The sequence below is a fragment of the Schistocerca gregaria genome, chromosome 2, assembly GCF_023897955.1.
Source record: "Schistocerca gregaria isolate iqSchGreg1 chromosome 2, iqSchGreg1.2, whole genome shotgun sequence".
NCBI lineage: Eukaryota > Metazoa > Arthropoda > Insecta > Orthoptera > Acrididae > Schistocerca > Schistocerca gregaria.
In genome coordinates this window covers 905,629,730-905,653,805 of record NC_064921.1, presented here as the reverse complement: position 1 = coordinate 905,653,805, position 24,076 = coordinate 905,629,730, and the positions used below count along the sequence as shown (strand labels likewise).

Here is a 24,076-nt window from a genome sequence, read left to right as displayed (position 1 = left end):
AGAGCACGAATCAAAGGAAAAACGATGCACGTTCACCCTTGGCGACAAGTACTTAGCCAACAGTGGTAACTGCATGTAAATGGCACAATAAAATGTGTCCGATTGGTCCGTCATCCGGTTTCGTCACACTTAGAATTCGTACGGAACACTTTAAGTCAACTTTCTTGATTTTTTAATTTCTGCCAACGCCAGCGACCTAGCAGTTGTAGTGTCGACACTGTGTGGTGAAGCTTAACGCTGCAGTCAAAACATTTTTTCTCGATTTGTGACGGCATTTTCATTATGCAAAACTACCGACGTTTCGGTCACTACTGCAAGTGACCTATTTCAGGGTACTATTTTTGTCGGTTAAAAAAAAAGGCGCCCTGAAGAAGGTCACTTGCAACAGTGACCGAAACGTCGGTAGTTAACAACGGCCGCGGAAGCCTACGCTTGTATCTAAACGATGCGGTTTCTGTTGGTACCGCCGAGCGCCAATTACGTCAGAATTTCCCCTCACACGTCTCCGCTCACACTAAAGACCAATCCTCACATTTAGATTTTTGTTCATCATTTTTAGCAACTGTTTTTGAAGAATGCCGATGAAGAAATAGCACGCTAGTTGCGTTAAAAATTGTTTTTAAATGCAAGTGGTGTGCTATTGGTTCAAATGGCTCTGAGCACTATGGGACTTAACATCTGTGGTCATCAGTCCCCTAAAACTTAGAACTACTTAAACCTAACTAATCTAAGGATATCACACACACCATTGCCCGAGGCAGGATTCGAACCTGCGACCGTAGCAGTCGCGTGGTTCCGGACTTAGCGCCTAGAACCGCTATACCACCGCGGCCGGCGGGTGTGCTACCTCATCACATCAAGAAGCTTGTTATTCCAGCCACTTCGCTCCCCCCCCCCTTTCCCGAGTGTAATTAGACTTCTTGTTTTGTGCCCCATATACTTGCTGCACACAAAGAGAAAGACTGGATGTGATGAAAGCTCAAAAAACAGTAAGATTCCTACACACAGTGATAATAAATTGATGTTCTACTACAACTTCAAAAGAACATCTTCAGATATTTACCGAAAAATTATAATGAAATTATATTTGATATTATATTATCAAATAAAAATATCGGCACTCGATATTGCCACTTTTACATTGATATATTGATATAGCATAGAAATGATTCCCCAATATGTAAAGATACTTTCCGGAAAAGTATCGACATGTCGATATCTTATCAACAGTATTAGGGCTCGTATGGAGGCATATAGACAGTCGTTTTCCCTGGCTCCGTTAGCGAGCGGAACAGGAAAGGAAATAACTAGTACTAGAACAAGGTACCGTCCGCCACGCACCATACGGTGCCCTGTGTAGTATGTTTGTAGATTAGATATTACCTAATCAGGCCTACTGTGGAGCCTGCCAAGACTACGAATCGTAAGTGTATAATTTAGCCATCAGTTTACCTTTCTTTGCAGTTTCTCCCATGTATAGCAAACATACTGCAGTTAGTGTTGCCCTAAAGTAAACGTATTAGTCGTAACACTGATAGGAGCTTTTCGTCTTTCCTAAAAAGTGCAAGATAGATGTGATGGAGATTCGCATTTAGAAAACAAGGGGTGTGTGATCCCAGTCATATTAAGTTACGAGTCAAAGATTTCGACTCTAGTCCGTGTATTCATTCGAAAGTCACGAAACTAATAAGGTTCAAAATGACTCTTTCATTCATTTTGTAACGTAGCTCGCTAAATATCTTTTTCTCTTAAAATCTTTGTTTCCAACTCTGAAGGTGTAGTGGGCTGTAGGAGAGCATTTCACCTTTCAGTAGTTTGTGCTGTTTTGATTCCACTATTTTCGGACAGTTGGGTGCTTATTGAATTTTGTAGGATTTTTAGTTGTACGTGTATCGATACTTGAAAGGAAGATATTGTCCATTAAGTCTCCTGCATTCCAATCCTGGCATTTGCCTTATGGCTGAGGAAAAAACCTCTCGCTCGAAAAAACTCCAGCTGCCTGGTGTTCGCCTTATATATCTTCATATTATCTCAGTGGTCTTGGTAATGTTGTGTTCTGATGTTGGAAATTTACTGATGTAGAAAATTTCCATCTAATTCGATGTACATAATATTGTCTTCTATATGAGTTGATTGAAGTAGCATTGTTCAGGAAGTTGTTCTGTCTACGCTAGGCTGCTACATCATCCACGATTCTTTTACGTGTTTCTATACGATTTGATTGAAGTAACATTGCTCAGGAAGTTGTTCTGTCTACATCAAGCTCTGTCTGCATCAAGTTCCGTCTACATCAAGGTTTTACTTGTTTAGAGTATGTTGACAACTGAATCCAACTCATCATGGCTATTGTCTGTATGTGCTACTTCAAATAAAGTGGCACAGTATGGTTGACTGCAAGAGTAGTTTTAGATTCGTAATTCGTGTATTTTGGTAGGGAAGTTCTAGAGATCAGAATGTCTTAAAACTTCGTTATGTAGCACTACCTATCGTTCTGTGACAGGTGGACGACCTGGCTGTCAGGCTGTAATGATGTCAAAGCAAAGCAAGAGGATGCTCTCAGAAGATAAACAGCTTCTATTGGCAACTCTTTGTGCACAGCGCACTTGGACAGTGTCCTCAGCCGGGAACCACTACGGCGAGGAGCTGCGGCGGCTGCTGTACCAGCCCCAGGCAGCTGGATTAGCCTCATTGAGGCAAGTGTGGTCAGCACAGCCCCGCCGTGGAGAAAAGGTCTGCTGAGAGTGCTGCCGGTAGCCTGCAAAGCAGCAAGCCGCACTCTGCGCCGCCCAGATCGAACCCAGGATATCCAGAGACAACGGAGTGCTAGGCACTGACATGCACGAACGGCCCAACTGGAATCGTTCCAGTTGGACTCTCAAGAGCATAGGGCTGCAAGGTGCTACCAGGCCCGTGGCAGCACCTGTGGCTGAACTCACGTCAGAGGCCCAGACAGACGTCACGACAGAACAGGTCTAATGTCCAGCAGTGAGGGACAAGCCCTGGAGCAAGAGATATTCCATTGGGCTGGTGCACGGATATGAAGCATGTTCATAACGTACAAGTACTTGTACAGTAACCATAGAGGGCTACGGTTAAAAAACTGGTAACACTGAGTGCATGACAAGAGTGAGCCTCGCAGGAAAACGGTGGTAAGTAAACAAACGTTGTAGTGCCCTGTTATGTGAAAGATGTCGGTAATAAATCCCACCAAGTGCGAACCACGTGCTGCGATAGGCTTCCTACTTGCGGAAGGAACAACACTTACCGAAAAATGGTTTACGGCGAAGGTGTCATGAACAGAGTGAATGTGTGTAAGTAGTGTAGGGAAGTTAGTGCAGGCACAACAAATGTCCATTTCGAACAGAGTAGACCTTTCATTTGCACTGATGAATTCTATATCTAAACTTACATGTACACGGTTATTCTGAAAATCACACTTATTTGCCTGGCAGAAGGTTCCCCGAACAACGTCCACACTAATTCTCCATTATTCCACTCTCGAACATCGCGCGGAAACAACGTACAATTATATCTATCCGTGCGAAATCTGTTTCCCTTATTTCATTACAATTATCGTATCTCCCTCTGTAGGTCGGCGTCATCGAAAAATTTTCGAATTCGGAGAAGAAAGCTATTCATTGAAATTTAAAGAGAAGATCCCGCCACAATGAGAAGCGCCTTCGCTCTAATGATGTCTACCACAAATTCTGTATCAGTCGGTGATACTCTCCCTCCCGTTTCGCGATAGTACAAAATGTGCTGCCCTTCTTTGAAATTTCTCTGTGTACTCTCTTAATCCTGCCTGATAAGGATACCACAACGGGCAGCAGTACTCCAAAAGACGACTTACAAGCGTAATTTATGCAGTCTCTTTAGTAAATGTTTCCGATCTCCTAAGTATTCTGCCAATAATTGTAATTTTCATTGGAATTCCTAGATATTTATTCGAATATACGGCCTTTAGATTTGATTGTCTTATCGTGCAAGCCAAAGTTTAACGGAATACTTTGACCACTCATGAGGATGACGTCATACTCTCCATTATTTGGGGTTACTTGCCAAATTCTGCACCATACAGATACAAAATGACTAAGCAGGAATAGTTGGAAGGCAAATGTAAAGATTTAGAAGAATATTTTGCTTGGGGGAAGGACAGTTTCAAGAGAACTTGGGAGAAAAGAGAACAACCTACACGAATATCAAGACAGATGAAAAACCAGCCCTATGCAAAAAATGGAAAGCTGAATAGTGGGAGGAGTATATACAGGGCCTGTATGACGGATATGTACTTGAGAGCATTATTATATAAGTGGCGTATTCACAACAATAGGACGGGATTTGTGAGTAGAGGAGTGTGCTTGTTGCTCGACAACGCCCGTCCTCAAGCACCTTAAGCCACCAATGGGCAGCTGGATTCCCTTGGTTGGGATGTTTTGAACTGTTTCCTGTATTCTACTGACTTGGTGCCTTATCTTTGCACCTACCTGAAAGACTTCGAGCCACTAACAAAGTGGTAAGTTCCTACGCGACCAAACTGCTGAGGTCCCTAGGCTTACACACTGCTTAATCTAACTTTAACTTAACGCTAAGGACAACAGACACAACCATGTCCGAGAGAGGACTCGAACCTCCCAGGGCGGGAGCCTCGCGAACCGTGACAAGGCGCTACAGACCGCGTGGCAACACGGCGCGGCATTCATGAGCGGAATAAAATTTGCAACCGACGAGCAGATGCAGAAAGATGTTCTAAAGTGGGCCATGGTGCTGACGTGAGAGTTCCTCGCAGAGGTTATAAAATGGCTTGTATCACGGCCGACCACATGCACTGAACGAGATGGGGATCACGCGGAAAACTTGTCAACAACTGTATCAACAATATACTGTAATTTTTTTGACCAAACACTTTTTCTAAAAAATATATCAAAATCTAGTACGCTTACTTTTTGAACATGTCTCGTGTTCCTCGTCCGGTCGACGTTTTTGCGACAAAAAGCCAAGTCTGTTGTCATGTATGCTTGAAAAACACTGCCTCAAGCGTTGCCATAAAAAAACCCGGTCCGTTGTATGGCAGCTTGGGGAGAGCTGGAGGCTTTCCAAAATTTCTGTGGGTGCATATCAATGGCGGAGCTCCCGTGTCCTTCAAAGCCATTGTCTCTACAAACAAAACGATAATAATCCAGATTTCGTCAAAACAGTTCCACTAAAATCTTAAACCACGCCGCTGTTATGTTGAAAAGAAAATAACTGCTGGGGCAGTATCTAACAATCGGTTTCCTTGTACCTCGGATTATTCTCTGTCACATTGACTGCCACGTGAGCCAATGTTGGCCCACAGTCACACGGTTTGTGACGCCACATTTTGCTGTGGGGCGCATGAGCCATAACTGGCTCACATGCAGAATTGTGTTTAGAGGACTCGTGAGCCTCATAGGTCTCACAGATAATGCACTTCAACTATTGATTTAAAAGTGGTGGCTCCACGAAACACTCTCATATTCGTAGCATTCAATATTTTTACAACTGGTAGCCATGGTGATTCCTAACTTAGGCATAAGATTTAATGGTACAGAAAGATCCTATTTGAAATCCTTTTTGGAACATCTGTTGTAAATGCTCAAGTGCTCTACAACTTTGCAAACAAAGGATCAAAGTCTCAGTTACAAATAATTCCTTTCAGTGAGCGTGACACTACTGCTACTGAATGCCAAAGATCGAGAACCACGAGCAACACTCCAGGCGTTCCAGGAAGATAACAGCCATCGCCTTGTGACAGTAGAGGGACCAAATCAGAGCAGTCGAAGAAGATGTTTGGACTGTTATAAGCGCCTGCCAAGAACAGAACAAAGAAAGGATGCTGCTAAGAAAGTGAAGAGGGTGTGCACTAAATGCTATAAACGTGACAGTTTTATGTTCAAAGAGTGTTTTAGTGACAGTGACATTGCTGTGTTGAAGAAGTAGAATAATCTAAGATCTTTATTTATGAACATTTTTAGACAAAGTAAAACAATAGTAAATAATATTATATGTAGCTAATATAACCAAATAGAATAAGTATTTGAACCATTTCTTGAAAAACGATGGTTCTATACCTATTGTGGTTTTAAATCATGCGAGCCACATGTGGCTCATGTGGCCATAGATTATAATTGTGTTAAAATGTTTTTGTTGGGCCAATAGTGAATCACGAAGTAATTGATGTTACAGTAAGGGAGTGTTTTTCTTGGTTAGGGTAAGATACCTTTATTACGTTTAAGTGAGGCAGAACGTCAAACGGGACGACTTGGAGCAGGACAGGCACCACAGGACATTTTAATTTCCGCTGTCTATACTTTTACACATAAATTCATAAAGCTCTTCCCTCATATCCGTTTCTTTGATGGTATGGTTACTAGAAAGCCAGAATCATCGCATTTTATCCATTACCGTATGTGATGTATTTCTGGGAAGAGCTGCAGAAAGGTCCTCACTCAGAGGCGTCTCTATGTTGGTAACGTTACTACAAAGCCAGAATCATCGCATTTCATCCATTACTCTATGGGAAGAATTTCAGAGAGAAGCTGCAGTGAGCTCCTCCCTCATGGGTGTCTATTTTTTGATAACTTTGCTACAAAACCTGAATCATCATATTTCATCCATTAGCTGATGTGATGTATAAAAGAGAAGCTACAGGAAGCTCTTCCCGCATTTGCATCTCGTTGTTGGTATGATTACTACACAGACAGAATCATCACGTTTCATGCATTACCCTATGTGAAGTATATCTGAGAGAAGCTACAGAAAGTTCCTCCCTCCTTTGCATGTCTTTGTTGGTATGGTTACTATGAAGCCAGAATCATCGCACTTCACCCTTTACCCTACATGCAGTATTTCTGAGAAGCTGAAGAAAGCTTTTTCCTCATTTGCTTCTCTTTGTTGGTATGGTTACTACAAAGCCAGAATCATCGTGTTTCATCCATTACCCTATGTGAAATATTTCTGAGAGATGCTGCAGTAAGCTCCTCCCTCATAGGCATACCTTTGTTGGTAAGGTTATTACAAAGTCATAATCCTCGCATTTCGTCCATTACACTGTTGTTGTTGTGGTTGTTGTTGTGGTCTTCCGTCCTGAGACTGGTTTGATGCACCTCTCCCTGATACTCTATCATGTGCAAGCTTCTTCATCTCCCAGTACCTACTGCAACCTACATCCTTCTGAGTCTGCTTGGTGTATTCATCTCTTGGTCTCCCTCTACGATTTTTACCCTCCACACTGGCCTCCAATACTAAATTGGCGATCTCTTGATGCCTCAGAACATATCCTACCAACCGATTCCTTTTTCTGGTCAAGTTGTGCCACAAACTTTTCTTCTCCCCAGACCTACTCAATATCTCCTCATTAGTTATATGATCTACATATCTAATCTTCAGCATTCTTCTTTAGCACCACATTTAGAAAGCTTGCATCCTCTTCTTGTTCAAACTAGTTATCGTCCATGTTTCACTTCCATACATGGTGCCTCTCCTGCTTCATGTCGGTCCGTTTGAAGTCCTACCTCCTTTAAGGAAAAACCAAATGCCGAAGCGTAATAACAAATCTTACATATAATGTATTGCGTGTAGTAGAGGAGCAATTCGCAGACGATGATTCTTCGTACCAGTATGACAATACACAGTATCATATACTGGCATCTGTGAGGCAACAGTTTGTGGAAGATAACATGAATGAAATGGACTGTCTCCAGGCCTCAAATTCGCTACCTTCTCTGGTACCGGCTTTTGAGTAATGAACTGCTATTCTTCCATAGACGTTCAGGCTCGTTGTTGGAAGTGACCCCAGCAAAGTCGTCATCTCCCGAAGTGTGGACACATCTCATGTTAATGCTGTCTGTTAGATATCTAATAGATATTTGGGTACTTTTTATCAGATAGTGAATCATTTGCATAAACAGAAAGTTATTGGTTTACCCAATAGGAATAGTGTACGCTATGCGTGAGATTTTGTAGATGTTTCGGCTTTAGTTGCTACAGAAGCATAAGACTGTTTCAAAGTAGGAACTTCTAGTTCGTGTCTTAACGAATAAAGAGATCCGCTATTCTGGACGGATTCCAATGTCAACTCATTTCGTCGTGAAATGTACTGTGTACACTCTGTAGGAGTCGTAGATTGTTTCTACCCATTTAAACTCGGAACTTGTTAAACTTTTCGAAGTTCTTATTCAAAGGACGGTGATTGAGCGACGTGAGATGGAAATTCCACATCCCACGCTAGACATATTAAATGCATATAATTCACTGTAACGTAGAAATTTTAAGTGAAGAGTAAACCTTCTCATTTGAAATTTTCTTTTCATGTACATGTGCTACTACATTAAGGTATTTAACAATGTTTATCATGGCGTGTGCACAATTATCATAAAATTTTCTGGTGAGCGCTTGTATTCTTGACAGTATCATGCATGCATCTGCTCTATTTTATTTTATTATTATTTAATTCCCCTTGCCCACGCACAGATGAACGGTGATTTTGTCAGAAAGTAAAACTTGTTTTAATGTAAGCAGCGGAAAGGGATGTCACCATACCACTACAAAGTCCTAATTTGTAAGATGTATTAGTTATGTTGAACATAAGGACTCCTCCCGAACAGGTGTTGGAAGGTGCTTACCGACCGCCGTGTCATCCTCAGCCCACAAGCGTCAGTGGATGTGGATATGGATGGGCATGTGGTCAACACACCGTTCTCCCGGCTCTACGTCAGTTTACAAGATTGGAGCCTCTACTTCTCAGTCTAGTAGCTCCTCAGTTGGCCTCACAACGGATGAGTGCACCAAGCTTGTCAACAGCGCTCGGCAGAAAGGATGGTCACTCATCCAAGTGCTTGCTCAGCCCGACAGCGCTTAACTTCTATGATCCGACGGGAACCCGTGTTACCACTGCTGCAAAGCCATTGGCTGAACATAAGGAATGTCATCCATTTTAGTTGAAACATGGGCTCATTCAATGTCTGCGCAGTGGTAAGAGGTCGCCGATTAGTTTCGAAGTGAACATCATACCTCGTATACCAGCACGATCGAACACTATCCCTAGGGCTGCTGCCACTGTAGCTGAATTTCAACTTGGACAGCGCCCAGGAATAGGCCCACCACGTCATCGATATATCACATTCTTCAGGCCAAGTGTTAAGGCGAACCTTTCACAAGTGAGGTCAGTAGTGAAGCACTGTTGAGCGTGTATTTCGAAGCCGTATGAGAGGCTAACCATCTCTAGATAACCTCATAGCCTCTTTTTGATCGTCACCACTGCTCAGTTTCAATAGCACCTACGCACTGCTCACATAAATACCTCTCCCTATCTTTATTAATTACAATGTTCTTGATAAAATTCAGTTACAGTTCCACATTTCCTCAATTCTCCTTAAAAGACTTTGAACAAATATACCCAATTCGATGCGCGTTTTAACAATGTACTATAAAATATGAAAAGTTTCGCCGCACTGGAAGAAAATAATATGCGATAATCACACAAATCCTTATATGAAATATAGATTCATCTCATAGGATTAAAGCTTGATTCGCCCATAGGCTTTTCGTACCTCCGCGGCGGTTACGCTACCCTTACCTGTACGGACGAGGTGTTCTGAGTTGCCACAGTTTCTCTGCAGTAGATAAAAAATACGTAATGAATTAACTTTTTGAGAACGTAAGTTAAGTGAAAATCTAGAATGGAGCGCCATGTTATCGCGACATCTTTAGCGTCAGGCGGACAGATTTATTTGTCCCAGGAAAGAGTTGGATCGTGCCAATAGCAGCAGGTTGGTCGGGAGGGGGGGGGGGGGGGGGTGGTAGGAGGTAGGGGAGAACTACGGTGAAATTTTTCCTCTACTAATACTGTGAGCAGCATACGAGCTTCCTCTGACCAAACAGGTGAAGGGAGTGACGAGAAATATCATCTCCCCTGAACACTCGAAAGTAAATATCTACTGTTCATCGTTCTTAAACTGCATTAGACAGCAACATGAAAGCAACGAAAACTGAACATAGTTCTATCTTTCCATTTTTTGTCAGAGAAAACTAACACAAACCCACTGGAAGAACAAAAAATATTATAAACTTTATAGTTCAAAAATCATCCGAACAATTATGACTAAACTTGCACTCATGAATCACGTGTAACAAGCCATTTTAAGAGCATATAATAGTAAAAGAATGTCGATTTGTATAAATGTGACTTCTAATTGTCCACCACAACATTTAAAATGTTACAGACCTTCTTACAGCGTTTTATTACTAAACTGAAGCAATTTCTGAGGTTCTAAAAGATATCTTTGCTGTTAGATAAAGACCTGTTGTTTTCTGATTATTATGGTTTGATATACACTGTTATTTGAGAGAATTACGCCACTACTTCACTCAAGAGCGCTTACAACATTCATTCGGCATGTTTTCAGATTTATATACAATGCAGAAAAAAAAAAAGAAATGTACACCTGCAACGACGACGTCGATTTTGATCCGATGACGTCATATGCAACCTGGGAGATTGCAGACGTACGGGTAATGGTTTCAACGTCGTCCGCCAACACATAGCGTAGGGAACGCTCACAGCCAGAAGACTCAGTGTGTTGCAAACGTCTGAAGCAAAGCAAACAGGCAGCCATGCCACGGACACACCCTCGAGCTTCCTACAGACAACTGAGCGAGTTAGAAACGGGTCAAATTGTGGCCTTCCGAGTACTAGGATGGTCCGTTCGGAAAATTGCCACAGAATCTTCCTGTCAGATTAAAACTGCGTGCGGGACTGAGACTCGAACTCAGGACTTTTGCCTTTCGCGGGCAAGTTCTTGGTACAGCACTCGCCCGCGAATGGCAAAGGTCCCGAGTTCGAGTCTCGTTCCGGCACACAGTTTTAATCTGCCAGGAAGTTTCATATCAGCGCACACTCCGCTGCAGAGTGAAAACCTCATTCTAGATCAATCCCTAGGCTGTGGCTAAGCCATGTCTCCACAACATCCTTTCCTTCAGGAGTTCAAGTTCCGAAATGTTCGCAGGAGAGCTTCTGGGAAGTTTGGAAGGTAGGAGACGAGATACTGGCCGAAGTAAAGCTTTGAGGACGGGGCGTGAGTCGTGCTTGGGTAGCTCAGATGGTAGAGCAATTGCTTGCGAAAGGCAAAGGTCCCGAGTTCGACTCTCGGTCTGCGCACAGTTTTAATCTGCCAAGATATTTCATATCAGCGCACACTCCGCTGCAGAGTGAAAACCTCATTCAGGAAACAGTCCCTAGGCTGTGGCTAAGCCATTTCTCCCAAGTATAGTTTCTTTCAGTAGTGCAAGTTCTGCAAGGTTCGCAGGACAGCTTCTGTAACGTTTGGAAGGTAGGAGACGAGATATTGGCCGAAGTAAAACTGTGAGGACGGGGCGTGAGTCGTTCTTGGGTAGCTCAGATGGTAGAGCACTTGCCCACGAAAGGCAAAGGTCCCGAGTTCGAGTCTCGTTCCGGCACACAGTTTTAATCTGCCAGGAAGTTTCATATCAGCGCACACTCCGCTTCAGAGTGAAAATCTCATTCTGGAATTGCCGCTGAAGTTGGACGTACAGTGTCAGTTGTGCAATGGGACTGGTATCAGTGGTCACACCCGCAGATGAGGTTCTAAACGTTCACGCAGCACAGATGCCTGCCAGAAACGTCGTATTGTATGGACAAATGGTTCAAATGGCTCTAAGCACTATTGGACTTAACATCTGAATTCATCATCCCCTAGACTTAGAACTACTTAAACTTAACTAACCTAATGACATCACACACATCCATGCCCGAGGCAGGATTCGAGCCTGCGACCGTAGCAGCAGCGCGGTTCCGGACTGAAGCGCCTAGAACCGCTCGGCCACTTCGGCCGCCTTATTGTAAGGACAACCATGGCTGATAGTACTGTTACCGCATAACAGATAGGAGAGCTTGAGACGTATCAAGACGTACTGTTTCGATCCGGTTATTAGCAGCGTGACTGTGGGCATGCACAACCTCTCGCCCACCTTCCACTCACTCCATTGCATCGACGTACACGACTCTACAGGTGCTGTCAAACCGACCGCTCAAAACTTCTGGCGCACGGTCTTTCTGGAATCTACAACTCCTGCGGCGGCCTCAGTGTCTGTCATTTCACCGAGCACATAAGGGCAGGTATCGGTCGAGTTGTTCCACTTTGTTGTCGACTTGGTGCTACAATACGAATTAAAACATTAAAAAAATTCAGACACTGCCACCATGTGCCGGACCACGACTCAAAGCGGGATATCATAGAACGTAGTTTTGTAGCTCCTGCTCTTGTTTCCTGTCCAAATGGTGGTTTGATGCAGCTCTCCTCACAAATCTGTCGTGCACAAGTCTCGTCTCTGCCTAAATGTTGCAACCTACAATCACTTGAACTTACTTTTTGTGGCCAAGGGTTTGTACTCTGAAAATGTTTGCCCTCCATTTACGTTGAATAAAAAATTACCTATTGTTTGATGCCTCAGGTTGTGCCTCTTCACTTTTCACTTCCGGACTAATACTTAAGAAAACGCTCCTAATCCTGAAACTTAATTTTAGGTTTTCAATTAAAAATCTTCTTGTGATTACATAGATTTTCCTGGCGTAAAAAATTTCGATGCTCATCACAGGCATGCAGCCGGATTTTCTGGTCCTGACAAGATATTTCGACAGCCCAGCTGCTACACAGTCACACCCAAACTAACATCAGATCGGTGGCTCGCCTTAAAGCCCGGGAACATGCCGTTGCGCATGCGCGAGAAGGAGACGGGCTACTCTCTGCAGAATGGAAGAATTGCAGCGCCCAAAGTTCATAAACTGGATCTTCCTTTCGTCCGATAGTCAGCAATTTGGGCGATCTTACTTATAATTGGGCCAAATATCTTGTTTCTGTTTTCAGCCCTCATGTGGGTAAATGTGGACATATCTAACTGGACGGATTTTGTGTCTTGGAACATCTCACTTTCTACTTAGTTTTGATGTTTCTCTTTTTTATTACGTTACTCTGGTAGGTGTCCTTCTCGTTAACTGGTCAGATTTTTGGAGGATAAAAATACAAAACTGTGTCGGCAAGTATTGACAGTGACACATTTTCTATTTAATGACACATTTGTTGAACAAACTAACTGTTTGATAATGGGGCGTTTTGTTTTTCCTCTTGTCGCCAATCTTTTCATGGAAGATTTTTAAGATACCCCGCTCAGGACATCTACTCTTAAACCAACACGCTTTTTTAAACAAGTCGATGACATTTTTATCGTTTGGCCACATACAATGGAAGCTGTCCATCGGTTTTTAGATCATTTTAACTGTCTTCATGCACGCACCCAAGTTTTGCTGGATATTGAAAAAGATGGCAAATTACCTTTTTGTATGTTTCAGTACACACAAAAAAAGAATGTGGCTTAAGGACACAGTGCATACCGAAAACCTACGCATGCGAACTGCTACTTCCATGCCACTATTTGCCATCCGCCCCGTCAACGCATGGGAGTTTTATGTACATTAGTCATGAGAGCTTATGCTATTTCGGATTTTGATAATCTGACGCTATTTACGGATTATCTTAAGCCTGTTTTCAGGCAGAATGGATATACTTATCATCAGATTAGTTGGTGCTTTCCAATTTGAACCACAATATGAACCAATAATGGACATTTTTATCAGTTGATTTTTTTAGCTTTTCCAAGGGGCATCCCTTCGAAAATTTGAAGAAACTCAGACGATATCAGGAGTGTCCTTTTTGCATTTGGCCAAAACTGACGCCCTTCTAGGATCAGTTATTTGTGATCTGGGACTGAAGAAGCATGGCATTGAGGAAAAGCTTACACTGTACAGAATATTCGTACAGTTCATGACCGATGTGTAAGACAACAACGACACGTACGTTTGCTCCAGCCGAAAAAAACCTGCCGTCGCTGGACACTCTCTCAATAAAGAGTGTAACGTGTCGTTTATAAAGATACAAACTGTTGCTCCGGCTTCACGCTACTGTGATTGTGCACTGCATCCATCGAAATATGATTGTCGGATGACCTTATTAAAAGAGATACAGGTTTTTTTGAGCAAGATATGGAATCCTATTGAACTACGTATAAAACATTAACGGTCTGGTTTTCGCTAGGCTACATCCCGATTTGCAATTCATAGCTTTTGTTACTGTATACCGCCATCAGCGCTGCAACTCTTCGCATAGAAGCCATTCCGCTTCTCCCACAAGCGCAGCGTCATGATCCCGGGATATAAAGGAGCTGCTGTATCTGATCTTACTTCAGTCCCGACATGATTGTCGCTTGCAGTCCCACCTGAAGATGGCGGCCAGTGGGACCGTCGAAACATCGTGTCGTCAGGTCGGTGACGGCAGCTGTATACCCGTGGAGAGCACCAAAACCCGTCTTACTATTCCAAGTGAGGTTTTTATACCCTCTTCACATCTGCCGTCAGTAGTTTTTTCACCAAAAAAGTGTCTCTTTTCTTAATGTGATAATCTCAGTATCACGTCACTTCAACTAGACTACATTACGCTTGTTTACTTCCCTTAATGTTCACTTTATAACCTCTTTTCAAGACACTGTCCACTGCGCACGGTTGATCATCCAAGGTGCTTGTTGTTCCCGATATAGTTACTATATGATCATCACATCCAGACGAATTGGTTTATTCTCCCAGAACTTTAATTCTCTTTTCGAATTTCTCTTCGTTTCCTCTACGCCTTGTTCTATCTACAGACAATAACACGGGAGATAAACTGCAAACCTGTCCCATTATTCTTACGTCTATGGCCTCCCTTTCATCCACATCGACTCTCATACTTTAATCTGGTTTCTGAAGGCGCTATAGATGACATTTCTCTGACTATATTTTATCCCGGATACCATTCAAAGAGTTTACTACAGCCTGTATTCTCAAAAGTATATTTCTTAATCTATAAATTCTATAAAAATATGTTAATATGTTTGCCTTCATTCAATCTGCCTTCTAAGAGAAGTTGTTAGGTCTGTACTACTTAACCTGTTCCTATATTTCTCCGGAACTCAAACTGATCTTCAATGAGAGGCATGTATTTCCGAATCGATAACGTACATTTGAACATCATAAATAAAGACAGCTAGTTGGAATATTCCAGTAATATATTAGTCCTAATCGTCCCTATTCAGATATCAGTTTCGAATTTTTACATAATCTTGAACGTCATTTATATACCTGGGCCGGTGAAACATGTCACTTGACAGCTTGGATATACTGCGGTTGTGAGGTAGCAATAGCTACCACCGCACACGTCCACAGTTCCGAAATAGGTTTTGTAAATGTAAGCTACAATCAACGTTTATACCTTAAGTACAACAAAGTACGTTTCACTAATAATGGAGAGAACGACGACGGAAACTAAGCGTTTGATAGTATATGAAACCAGGAAATAAAAACACCCGAAGTTAATGACAATAACCACGAAAAGCCGTTCCAAATTGTTATCGTAATAGCTGCACGTAAAGCGTCGTACAATAATGTAAACCTAAGTATACCAAAGAACACGCTATCCACACTCATAGAAACAAATAAAGCAAAACATGCATAGCCTACATGATTGCCGAGAGACAGAATTAATTCTGTATACATTTACACTCACCAATTTACGATGTCAAAGGCGCAATTCGATCCAGTTCTTAAGAGAAATCATTACTTGTTCGTTTTCATTTATTATGCCGTCTATAATCTGTGCTTCTCTTATGAGTTTAGCAATATGGTCTACTTTTTCCTCCAAGAGGTAGCGTCTACAGTAACAAGACCTTCATGTAGCAGTCTTTCCACTTCTGTTATAGTAAATGTCTTATTCTTACTTCTAATGTACGCCTTGACTTCACTCCAAACCAATTCAATTGGATTAAAATGGCAGTGATAAGGCGGTAGTCTAATTACCAAGTGACCCTGTTCGCTTGCAATTTCATCTACAACGTATTTAGGCGTCACAGGCTTATTTTGTTTTACGAGCGAGTGTAACAGCAGCTTTGTCATGCTCATGTCTGCAGCAGCGTCTCTCGCCTGCAACCACTGCACCACAGTTTCTTTACGGTCACTTGTGGTGGGAGTTATATTTAAAATCACGGAATGGTACGGTTCATTGTCCATCACAAACAGTCGGAACACAAAACTGGAGCAACAAATTTTTAAACCACTGTAGAAACAGTGGGTGGTCCATATTCTCATGATAGTCACCAGTTTTTTTAGATCCAAAACTAAGAGTCCTTCACAACACAAAGCCGTTTTAAGATCCTGCATGGGCAACAATTAATTGGGATCCTCTTCCTGTTGGTTGATAACCACTGCTATTCAGTGTATCATCTGTCCCGCATTTTTCAACTGATTCTCCAGCGTTGACCCAGGTTTCGTCTAACCATATGACTGAATGTATGTCCTTTCCTATAATTTTGTGTAAGAAAATGGTACGAGCTGCAACGACATGAGCTTTTTCAAGTAACAGTTTTCGTCCATATAACTTTTCTAAAGGGAAGGACGTTATTTTTTAATATCATTTTAAGTGACTTTTCACCCATGAGAAAAGTTCACTTTCTTTTAAAGAAATTAGCAGCTCCTCTATTGTGGGGTATTCTTTTCTTTTATAGTATTCGTATATGTGCCGACGAATTGCATCGGATTAGAAAGAATCAATATCTGTAACAGGACGAGGCTGCTTTTTTTCTCCTTTCCGGAGTACTTAAAAACCCACTGTTTCTTCCACAGGGGCTTTCTTCCCCACGGTTTACTTCACTGTCTTGCCCGTCTTGAAGTAGCACCCCTTTCCTTATAACTGTTCTTTCACTGAGTCCTAGAGTTTTCGGGGTATGGTCTAAGACTTTATCGGCAAGAATCGTCGCTTGCCCATGAGCAGAAACAAATTGTTTTTCTTGCTCGTAAAACTTCACGTGTCCTCCATAGCATTTCCAAAGCGTGACTATTTAAAGGAACTCCACGGCGCAACGGATTTTCGCTTGGTGAACGACATCGTTTTGGTGACGTTGTTTAACAAACAAAATCTGTAGTCGAGGCGGTAACGCAATACAACAGCAGGCGTTCGCGCACTAACAACGTTTACAAGGAAGCGCGCAACGTGGTAGCGTCGACGCCGGAACCGGCTTTTGTTCGGTGCTGTTATTGGTTCAGAAGACGCAGCGCCCCGCGTTTCTCACTTGTCTGTTAGTTATATTGCCAACTTTACGACACTTGGGAAGAGACCTTGAAGTGACATGGTTCAGCGGCCCGGGTAAAGTAATGCTTCAGCTAGCCTGTTCCCATATTCCTCTTTTGGCGGTCACCACTGCGATCCTAGTGCTTTTGTAGCTGTAGTTTTGAAGATTGCGGTTCCGAGAAGAGTTTTCTGGAAGTAAAACTTAAGTTAAAGCAGAAGTAGAACAGCGAATTGAGTACTTTCAGAATACTTAGTTTTAGTCCTTTACATTACGGTACAACTCAACAGGGAAGCTATCATATTTGAAATGTTCGTTACTGTTAATACAAGCATTCGCCGCAGTTAATTTCATGCTTGCATCGAATCATGGGCGCTACGCAGTTAGCGAGCAGCCGCTCCTAGAGATACGTCACTGACAGAGAAACGGCGAGTTAGATTGGTTCTGACTAGCGTGATAAATGGAACTCGACATACCGCCACTGTAATAACGGAAGGCGATGTCGCGTGATGTTAGAGCATTATTTTCCAACTCCAGGAACGAGCGTAATAATCACGTACAGATATGCAGCAGCGTAGTTTTCACCCCCTCCTCCTCCCCTCCCCCCACTCACTTTTAGCCCCTTTCTATACCAACTCGCCACAATTTCACGCACAGGGGGTGCACAGAAGAAGGCAAGAATGACAGGAACATATATCGGATTCGATTGAAGTTTCTCCTCAACAACACGCTCCAGACAGACATTTTGAATTTGTTTCTGATGTGCAAGGGATGGGTCATTTCTACATCTACATTTATACTCCGCAAGCCACCCAACGGTGTGTGGCGGAATGCACTTTACGTGCCACTGTCATTACCTCCCTTTCCTGTTCCAGTCGCGTACGGTTCGCGGGAAGAACGACTGTCTGAAATCTTCCGTGCGCGCTGGAATCTCTCTAATTTTACATTCGTGATCTCCTCGGGAGGTATAAGTAGGGGGAAGCAGTATATTCGATGCCTCACCAAGAAACGCACACTCTCGAAACCTTGCGAGCAAGCTACACCGCGATGCAGAACGCCTCTGTTGCAGTCTGCCACTTGAGTTCGCTAATCATCTCCGAAACGCTATCACGGTTACCAAATAACCCTGTGACGAAACGAGCTGCTCTTCTTCGGATCTTCTCTATCTCTTCCGTCAACCCGATCAGGTACGGATCCCACACTGATGAGCAATACTCAAGTATAGGTCGAACGAGTGTTTTGTAAGCCACCTCCTTTGTTGATGGACTACATTTTCTAAGGACTCTCCCAATGAATCTCAACCTCGTACCCGCCTTACCAACAATTAATTTTATATGATCATTCCACATCACATCGTTCCGCACGCATACTCCCAGATATTTTACAGAAGTAACTGCTACCACTGTTTGTTCCGCTATCATGTAATCATACAATAAAGGATCCTTCTTTCAAAGAATTCGCCATACATTACGTTTGTCTATGTTAAGGGTCATTTGCCACTCCGTGCACCAAGTGCCTGTCCGCTGCAGATCTTTCTGCATTTCGCTACAATTTTCTAATGCTGCAACTTCTCTGTATACTACAGCATCATCCGCGAAAAGCCGCATGGAACTTCCGACACTATCTACTTGGTCATAAATAGGGTGTTTCAAAAATGACCGGTATATTTGAAACGGCAATACAAACTAAACGAGAGGCGATAGAAATACACCGTCTGTTGCAACATGCTTGGGACAACAGTACATTTTCAGGCAGACAAACTTTCGAGATTACAGTAGTTACAATTTTCAACAACAGGTGGCGCTGCAAGTGATGTGAAAGATATAGAAGACAACGCAGTCTGTGGGTGCGCCATTCTGTACGTCGGCTTTCTGCTGTAAGCGTGTGCTGTTCACAACGTGCAAATGTGCTGTTGACAACATGGTTTATTCCTTAGAACACAGCATTTTTCTGGTGTTGGAATTCCACCGCCTAGAACACAGTGTTGTTGCAACGAGACGAAGTTTTCAACGGAGGTTTAATGTAACCAAAGGACCGAAAAGCGATACAGTAAAGGATCTGTTTGAAAAATTTCAACGGACTGGGAACGTGACGGATGAGCGTGCTGGAAAGGTAGGGCGACCGCATATGGCAACCTCAGAGGGCAACGCGCAGCTAGTGCAGCAGGTGATCCAACAGCGGCCTCTGGTTTCCGTTCGAGTGTTACAGCTGCGGTCCAAATGACGCCAACGTCCACGTATCGTCAACTCTATCCATACAAAATTCAAACGCGGCAACCCCTCAGCGCCGCTACCATTGCTGCACGAGTAACATTCGCTAACGATGACGGCGATATGCATGTGGGCAGCATTTGGTTTACTGACGAAGCTTATTTTTACCTGGACGGCTTCGCCAAAAAACAGAACTGGCACATATGGGGAACCGAAAAGCCCCATGTTGCAGTCCCATAGTTCCTGCATCCTCAAAAAGTACTGGTCTGGGCCGCCATTTCTTCCAAAGGAATCATTGGCCCATTTTTCAGATCCGAAACGATTACTGCATCACGCTATCTGGACATTCTTCGTGAATTTGTGGCGGTACAGACTGCCTTAGAACTGCCTTAGACGACACTGCGAACACCTCGTGGTTTATGCAAGATGGTGCCCGGCCACATCGCACGGCCGACGTCTTTAATTTCCTGAATGAATATTTCGATGATCGTGTGATTGCTTTGGGCTATCCGAAACATACAGGAGGCGGCGTGGATTGGCCTCCCTATTCGCCAGACATGAACCCCTGTGACTTCTTTCTGTGGGGACACTTGAAAGACCAGGTATACCGCCAGAATCCAAAAACAATTGAACAGCTGAAGCAGTACATCTCATCTGCATGTGAAGCCATTCCGCCAGACACGTTGTCAAAGGTTTCGGGTAATTTCATTCAGAGACTACGCTATATTATTGATGCGCATGGTGGATATGTGGAAAATATCGTACTATAGAATTTCCCAGACCGCAGCGCCATCTATTGTTGACAATTGTAACTACTGTAATTTCGAAACTTTGTCTGCCTGAAAATGTACTGTTGTCCCAAGCATATTGCAACAAACGGTGTATTTCTATCGCCGCTCGTTTAGTGAAAAGCAATGGTCCCATAACACTCCCCGGTGGCACGCCAGAGGTTACTTTAACGTCTGTACACCTCTCCATTGATAACAATATGCTGTGTTCTGTTTGCTAAAAATTCTTCAATCCAGCCACACAGCTGGTCTGATATACCGTAGGCGACAGTGCGGAACTGGATCGAAAGCCTTCCGGAAGTCAAGGAAAATAGTATCTACCTGGGAGCCTGTATCTAATATTTTCTGGGTCTCATGAACAAATAAAGCGAGTTGGGTCTCACACGATCGCTGTTTCTGGAATCCATGTTGATTCCTACAGAGTAGATTCTGGGTTTCCAAAAACGACATGATACTCGAGCAAAAAACATATTCTAAATTGTACAACAGATCGATGTCAGAGATATAGGTCTATAGTTTTGCGCATCTACTCGACGACCCTTCTTGTAGATTGGGACTACCTGTGCTCTTTTCCAATCATTTGGAACCTTCCGTTCCTGTAGAGACTTGCGGTACACGACTGTTAGAAGTGGGGCAAGTTCTTTCGCGTACTCTGTGTAGAATCGAATTGGTATCCCGTCAGGTCCAGTGGACGGTCCTCTGTTAAGTGATTCCAGTTGCTTTTCTATTCCTTGGACACTTATTTCGATGTCAGCCATTTTTTCGTTTGTGCGAGGATTTAGAGAAGGAACTGCAGTGCGGTCTTCCTCTGTGAAACAGCTTTGGAAAAAGGTGTTTAGTATTTCAGCTTTACGCGTGTCATCCTCTGTTTCAATGCCATCACCATCCCGGAGTGTCTGGATATGCTGTTTCGAGCCACTTACTGATTTAACGTAAGACCAGAACTTCCTAGGATTTTCTGTCATGTCGGTACATAGAATTTTACTTTCGAATTCACTGAACGCTTCACACATAGCCCTCCTTATGCTAATTTTGACATCATTTAGCTTCTGTTTGTCTGAGAGGTTTTGGCTGCGTTTAAACTTGGAGTGAAGCTCTCTTTGATTTCGCAATAGTTTCCTACTTTTGATGTTGAACCAGGGTGGTTTTTTTCCGTCCCTCACACTTTTACTCGGCACGTACCTGTCTAAAACGCATTTTACGATTGCCTTCAACTTTTTCCATAGACACTCAACATTGTCAGTGCCGGAACAGAAATTTTCGTTTTGATCTGTTAGGTAGTCTCAAATCTGCCTTCCATTACTCTTGCTAAACAGATAAACCTTCCTCCCTTTTTTTATATTCCTATTAACTTCCATAATCAGGGATGCTGCAACGGCCTTATGATCACTGATTCCCTGTTCTACACTTACAGAGTGGAAAAGTTCGGGTCTGTTTGTTATCAGTAGGTTCAAGATGTTATATCCACGAGTCGGTTCTCTGTTTAATTGCTCGAGGTAATTTTCGGACAGCGCACTCAGTATAATGTAATTCGATGCTCTGTCCCTACCACTCGTCCTAAACATCTGAGTGTCCCAGTCTATTTCTGGTAAATTGAAATCTCCACCTAAGACTATAACATGCTGAGAAAATTTATGTGAAATGTATTCCAAACTTTCTCTCAGTTGTTCTGCCACTAATGCTGCTGAGTCGGGAGGTCGGTAAAAGGAGCCAATTATTAACCTAGCTCGGTTGTTAAGTGTAACCCCCACCCCTAATAATTCACAGGAACTATCCACTTCTACTTCACTACAGGATAAACTACTACGAACAGCGACAAACACGCCACCACTGTTTATTTGACTTTAAGATGAACAGAGCATATTCTGCTTATGGAACTTCAGTAAAGGAAGGTACTGAGTATCTCATCAGTTTTAAATATTGACTAATCTCGATTTTTCTCATCTACTGAAGCTGAACACAAGCCTGGCTATTTGCATATCTTTTGCAATTCAACACACGTGGCTAAAGTTGCTACACATACACATTGCAGTCATTTTTAAGTTGGATCTGTTTTCTCTTTTTCTTTTATATGAAATATTTGGTTCTATTTAACGAATTCATGAAACTGTTGTTTTATTTGTGTTTCCTGTAAATTCAGTTCAGAACAAATTTGTACTTGAGTTATAATCTACGCCTATAAAACATTCTATGATCACTGGCTCTTGTACGCCCAAACTTGTATGTTATACAGAGAAAAGGGAATAAAAGCGTTGTTAAACTAGTATATGGGGCAGTGAAATCGAAACCACACACATAGAAAAAAATGAGTAAACTGTTTATTATTTCAAATGTAATCGCTAATACATTTACCCCGTTGTTATACAAGTCGGACAATGCCTACATGGAGAAACGTTTGCTGTTCCCTATGGACCTCGGCGTGCACGCCTTCTTTCGAAGCAAATCCATAGTCATAAATATCTGTCTTCATGGCTCGAAAAATATGCTGCCTTGTTGATTCAAGTACGCTGCAGCAGTTTCACTAGGAAGCACATACAACCCAGATCGCTTCCTCACGAGATACCCATATTTTTGGAGCCCTGACGAAAAGACATTCGCCGCCGTCGATTTGCTTTGGACGAAGAGATGCACGCCTGCGTACAATCATTGTTCCGTAGGTAATCATAAACATTTTTTATTTGAAGGCATTGATAGTGTTGTCTCACAAAGGGAAAAATGAATTAACAGGTGTGTTATCATACAATGCTCGCATTGCCACACAAAACCTGGCAACGCGATTCGATGCCACAGACATCAGCGAGGGCTAGCTGCAGTCTGCAACGAAATGTGGGAGGCACCCCTGAAGATAACGCTTTTCCCCTTTGTAATAGCAGCACCCTCAGGCTGAGGTCAACATAGCGTCGGGCAAGCAGGAGCTATCCGTCCAGTACAAGACGTCATCATCGTCAAGGACCAACGCCCAGTAAAAATTTCTGATGAAATGTAAAAAACGAAAATTGTACCTGAACAGGTTTGTGAATTATTGCATCGAAAGATGCTCTGATAGTGCATGGCAGTTGTAAATTATGCAATAGTCATGCGGCAAAGAAGTGTGTGAAACTTAAGTAAACCTGCAATTCATTTGTGTAATAAAGCGCAGTTCCCCCAATGGACCCAGGGCGTTGCCGTTGGTGGGGAGGCTTGCATGCGTCAGTGATACAGATAGCCGTATTGTAGGTACAACCACAGCGGAGGGGTGTCTGTTGAGAGCCAAGACAAACGTTTAGCTCCTGAAGAGGGGCAGCAGCCTTTTCAGCAGTTGCAGGGGCAACAGTCTGGATGATTGACTGATCTGGCCTTGTAACATCAAACAATACGGCCTTGGTGCGCTGGTACTGCGAATGGCTGAAAGCAAGGGGAGACTACAGCCGGAATTATTCCCGGGAGCATGCAGCTTTATTGTATGGTTAAACGATGATGGCGTCCTTTTGGGTAAAATATTCCGGAGGTAAAATAGTCCCACAATCGGATCTCCGGGGGGGGGGGGGGGGGTTGAGAGGGGGGACGGATGAAAGGAGCTACTCATGAGGATGTCGTTATCAGAAGATACCAAACTGCGTTCTACAGATAAGAGCGTACAACGTCAGGTACCTTAATCGGACAGACGGCTATAAAATTTAAATGGAGAAATGGAAAGGTCAAAGTCAGATACAGTGGGAACTAGTGAAGTTCCTTGGCAGAAGGAACGAGACTTCCAGTCAGGTGGATATAGAGTTATAACCACAAAATCAAATATGGCTATTGCTGGAGTAGGTATAATAATGAAGAAAAAAATAGGAACACGGTTAAGCTACTGCGAGCAGCATAGTGAAAGCATTATTGTAGCCAAGATAGACACGAAGCCCACGCATATCA

At 43.0% G+C, this 24,076-nt stretch overlaps 1 protein-coding gene across 1 annotated transcript in view; it reads right to left on the bottom strand.

The window, feature by feature from the left end:
• Positions 1-2,630: 2,630 nt before the first annotated feature.
• Positions 2,631-24,076, bottom strand: part of LOC126336044 (uncharacterized) — a 116,478-nt gene continuing 95,032 nt past the window's right edge. The window contains exon 2 of the mRNA XM_049999524.1: positions 2,631-2,755. Within this exon, the coding sequence (XP_049855481.1) occupies positions 2,631-2,755 (125 nt within the window). The remainder of the gene's footprint in view (positions 2,756-24,076) is intronic.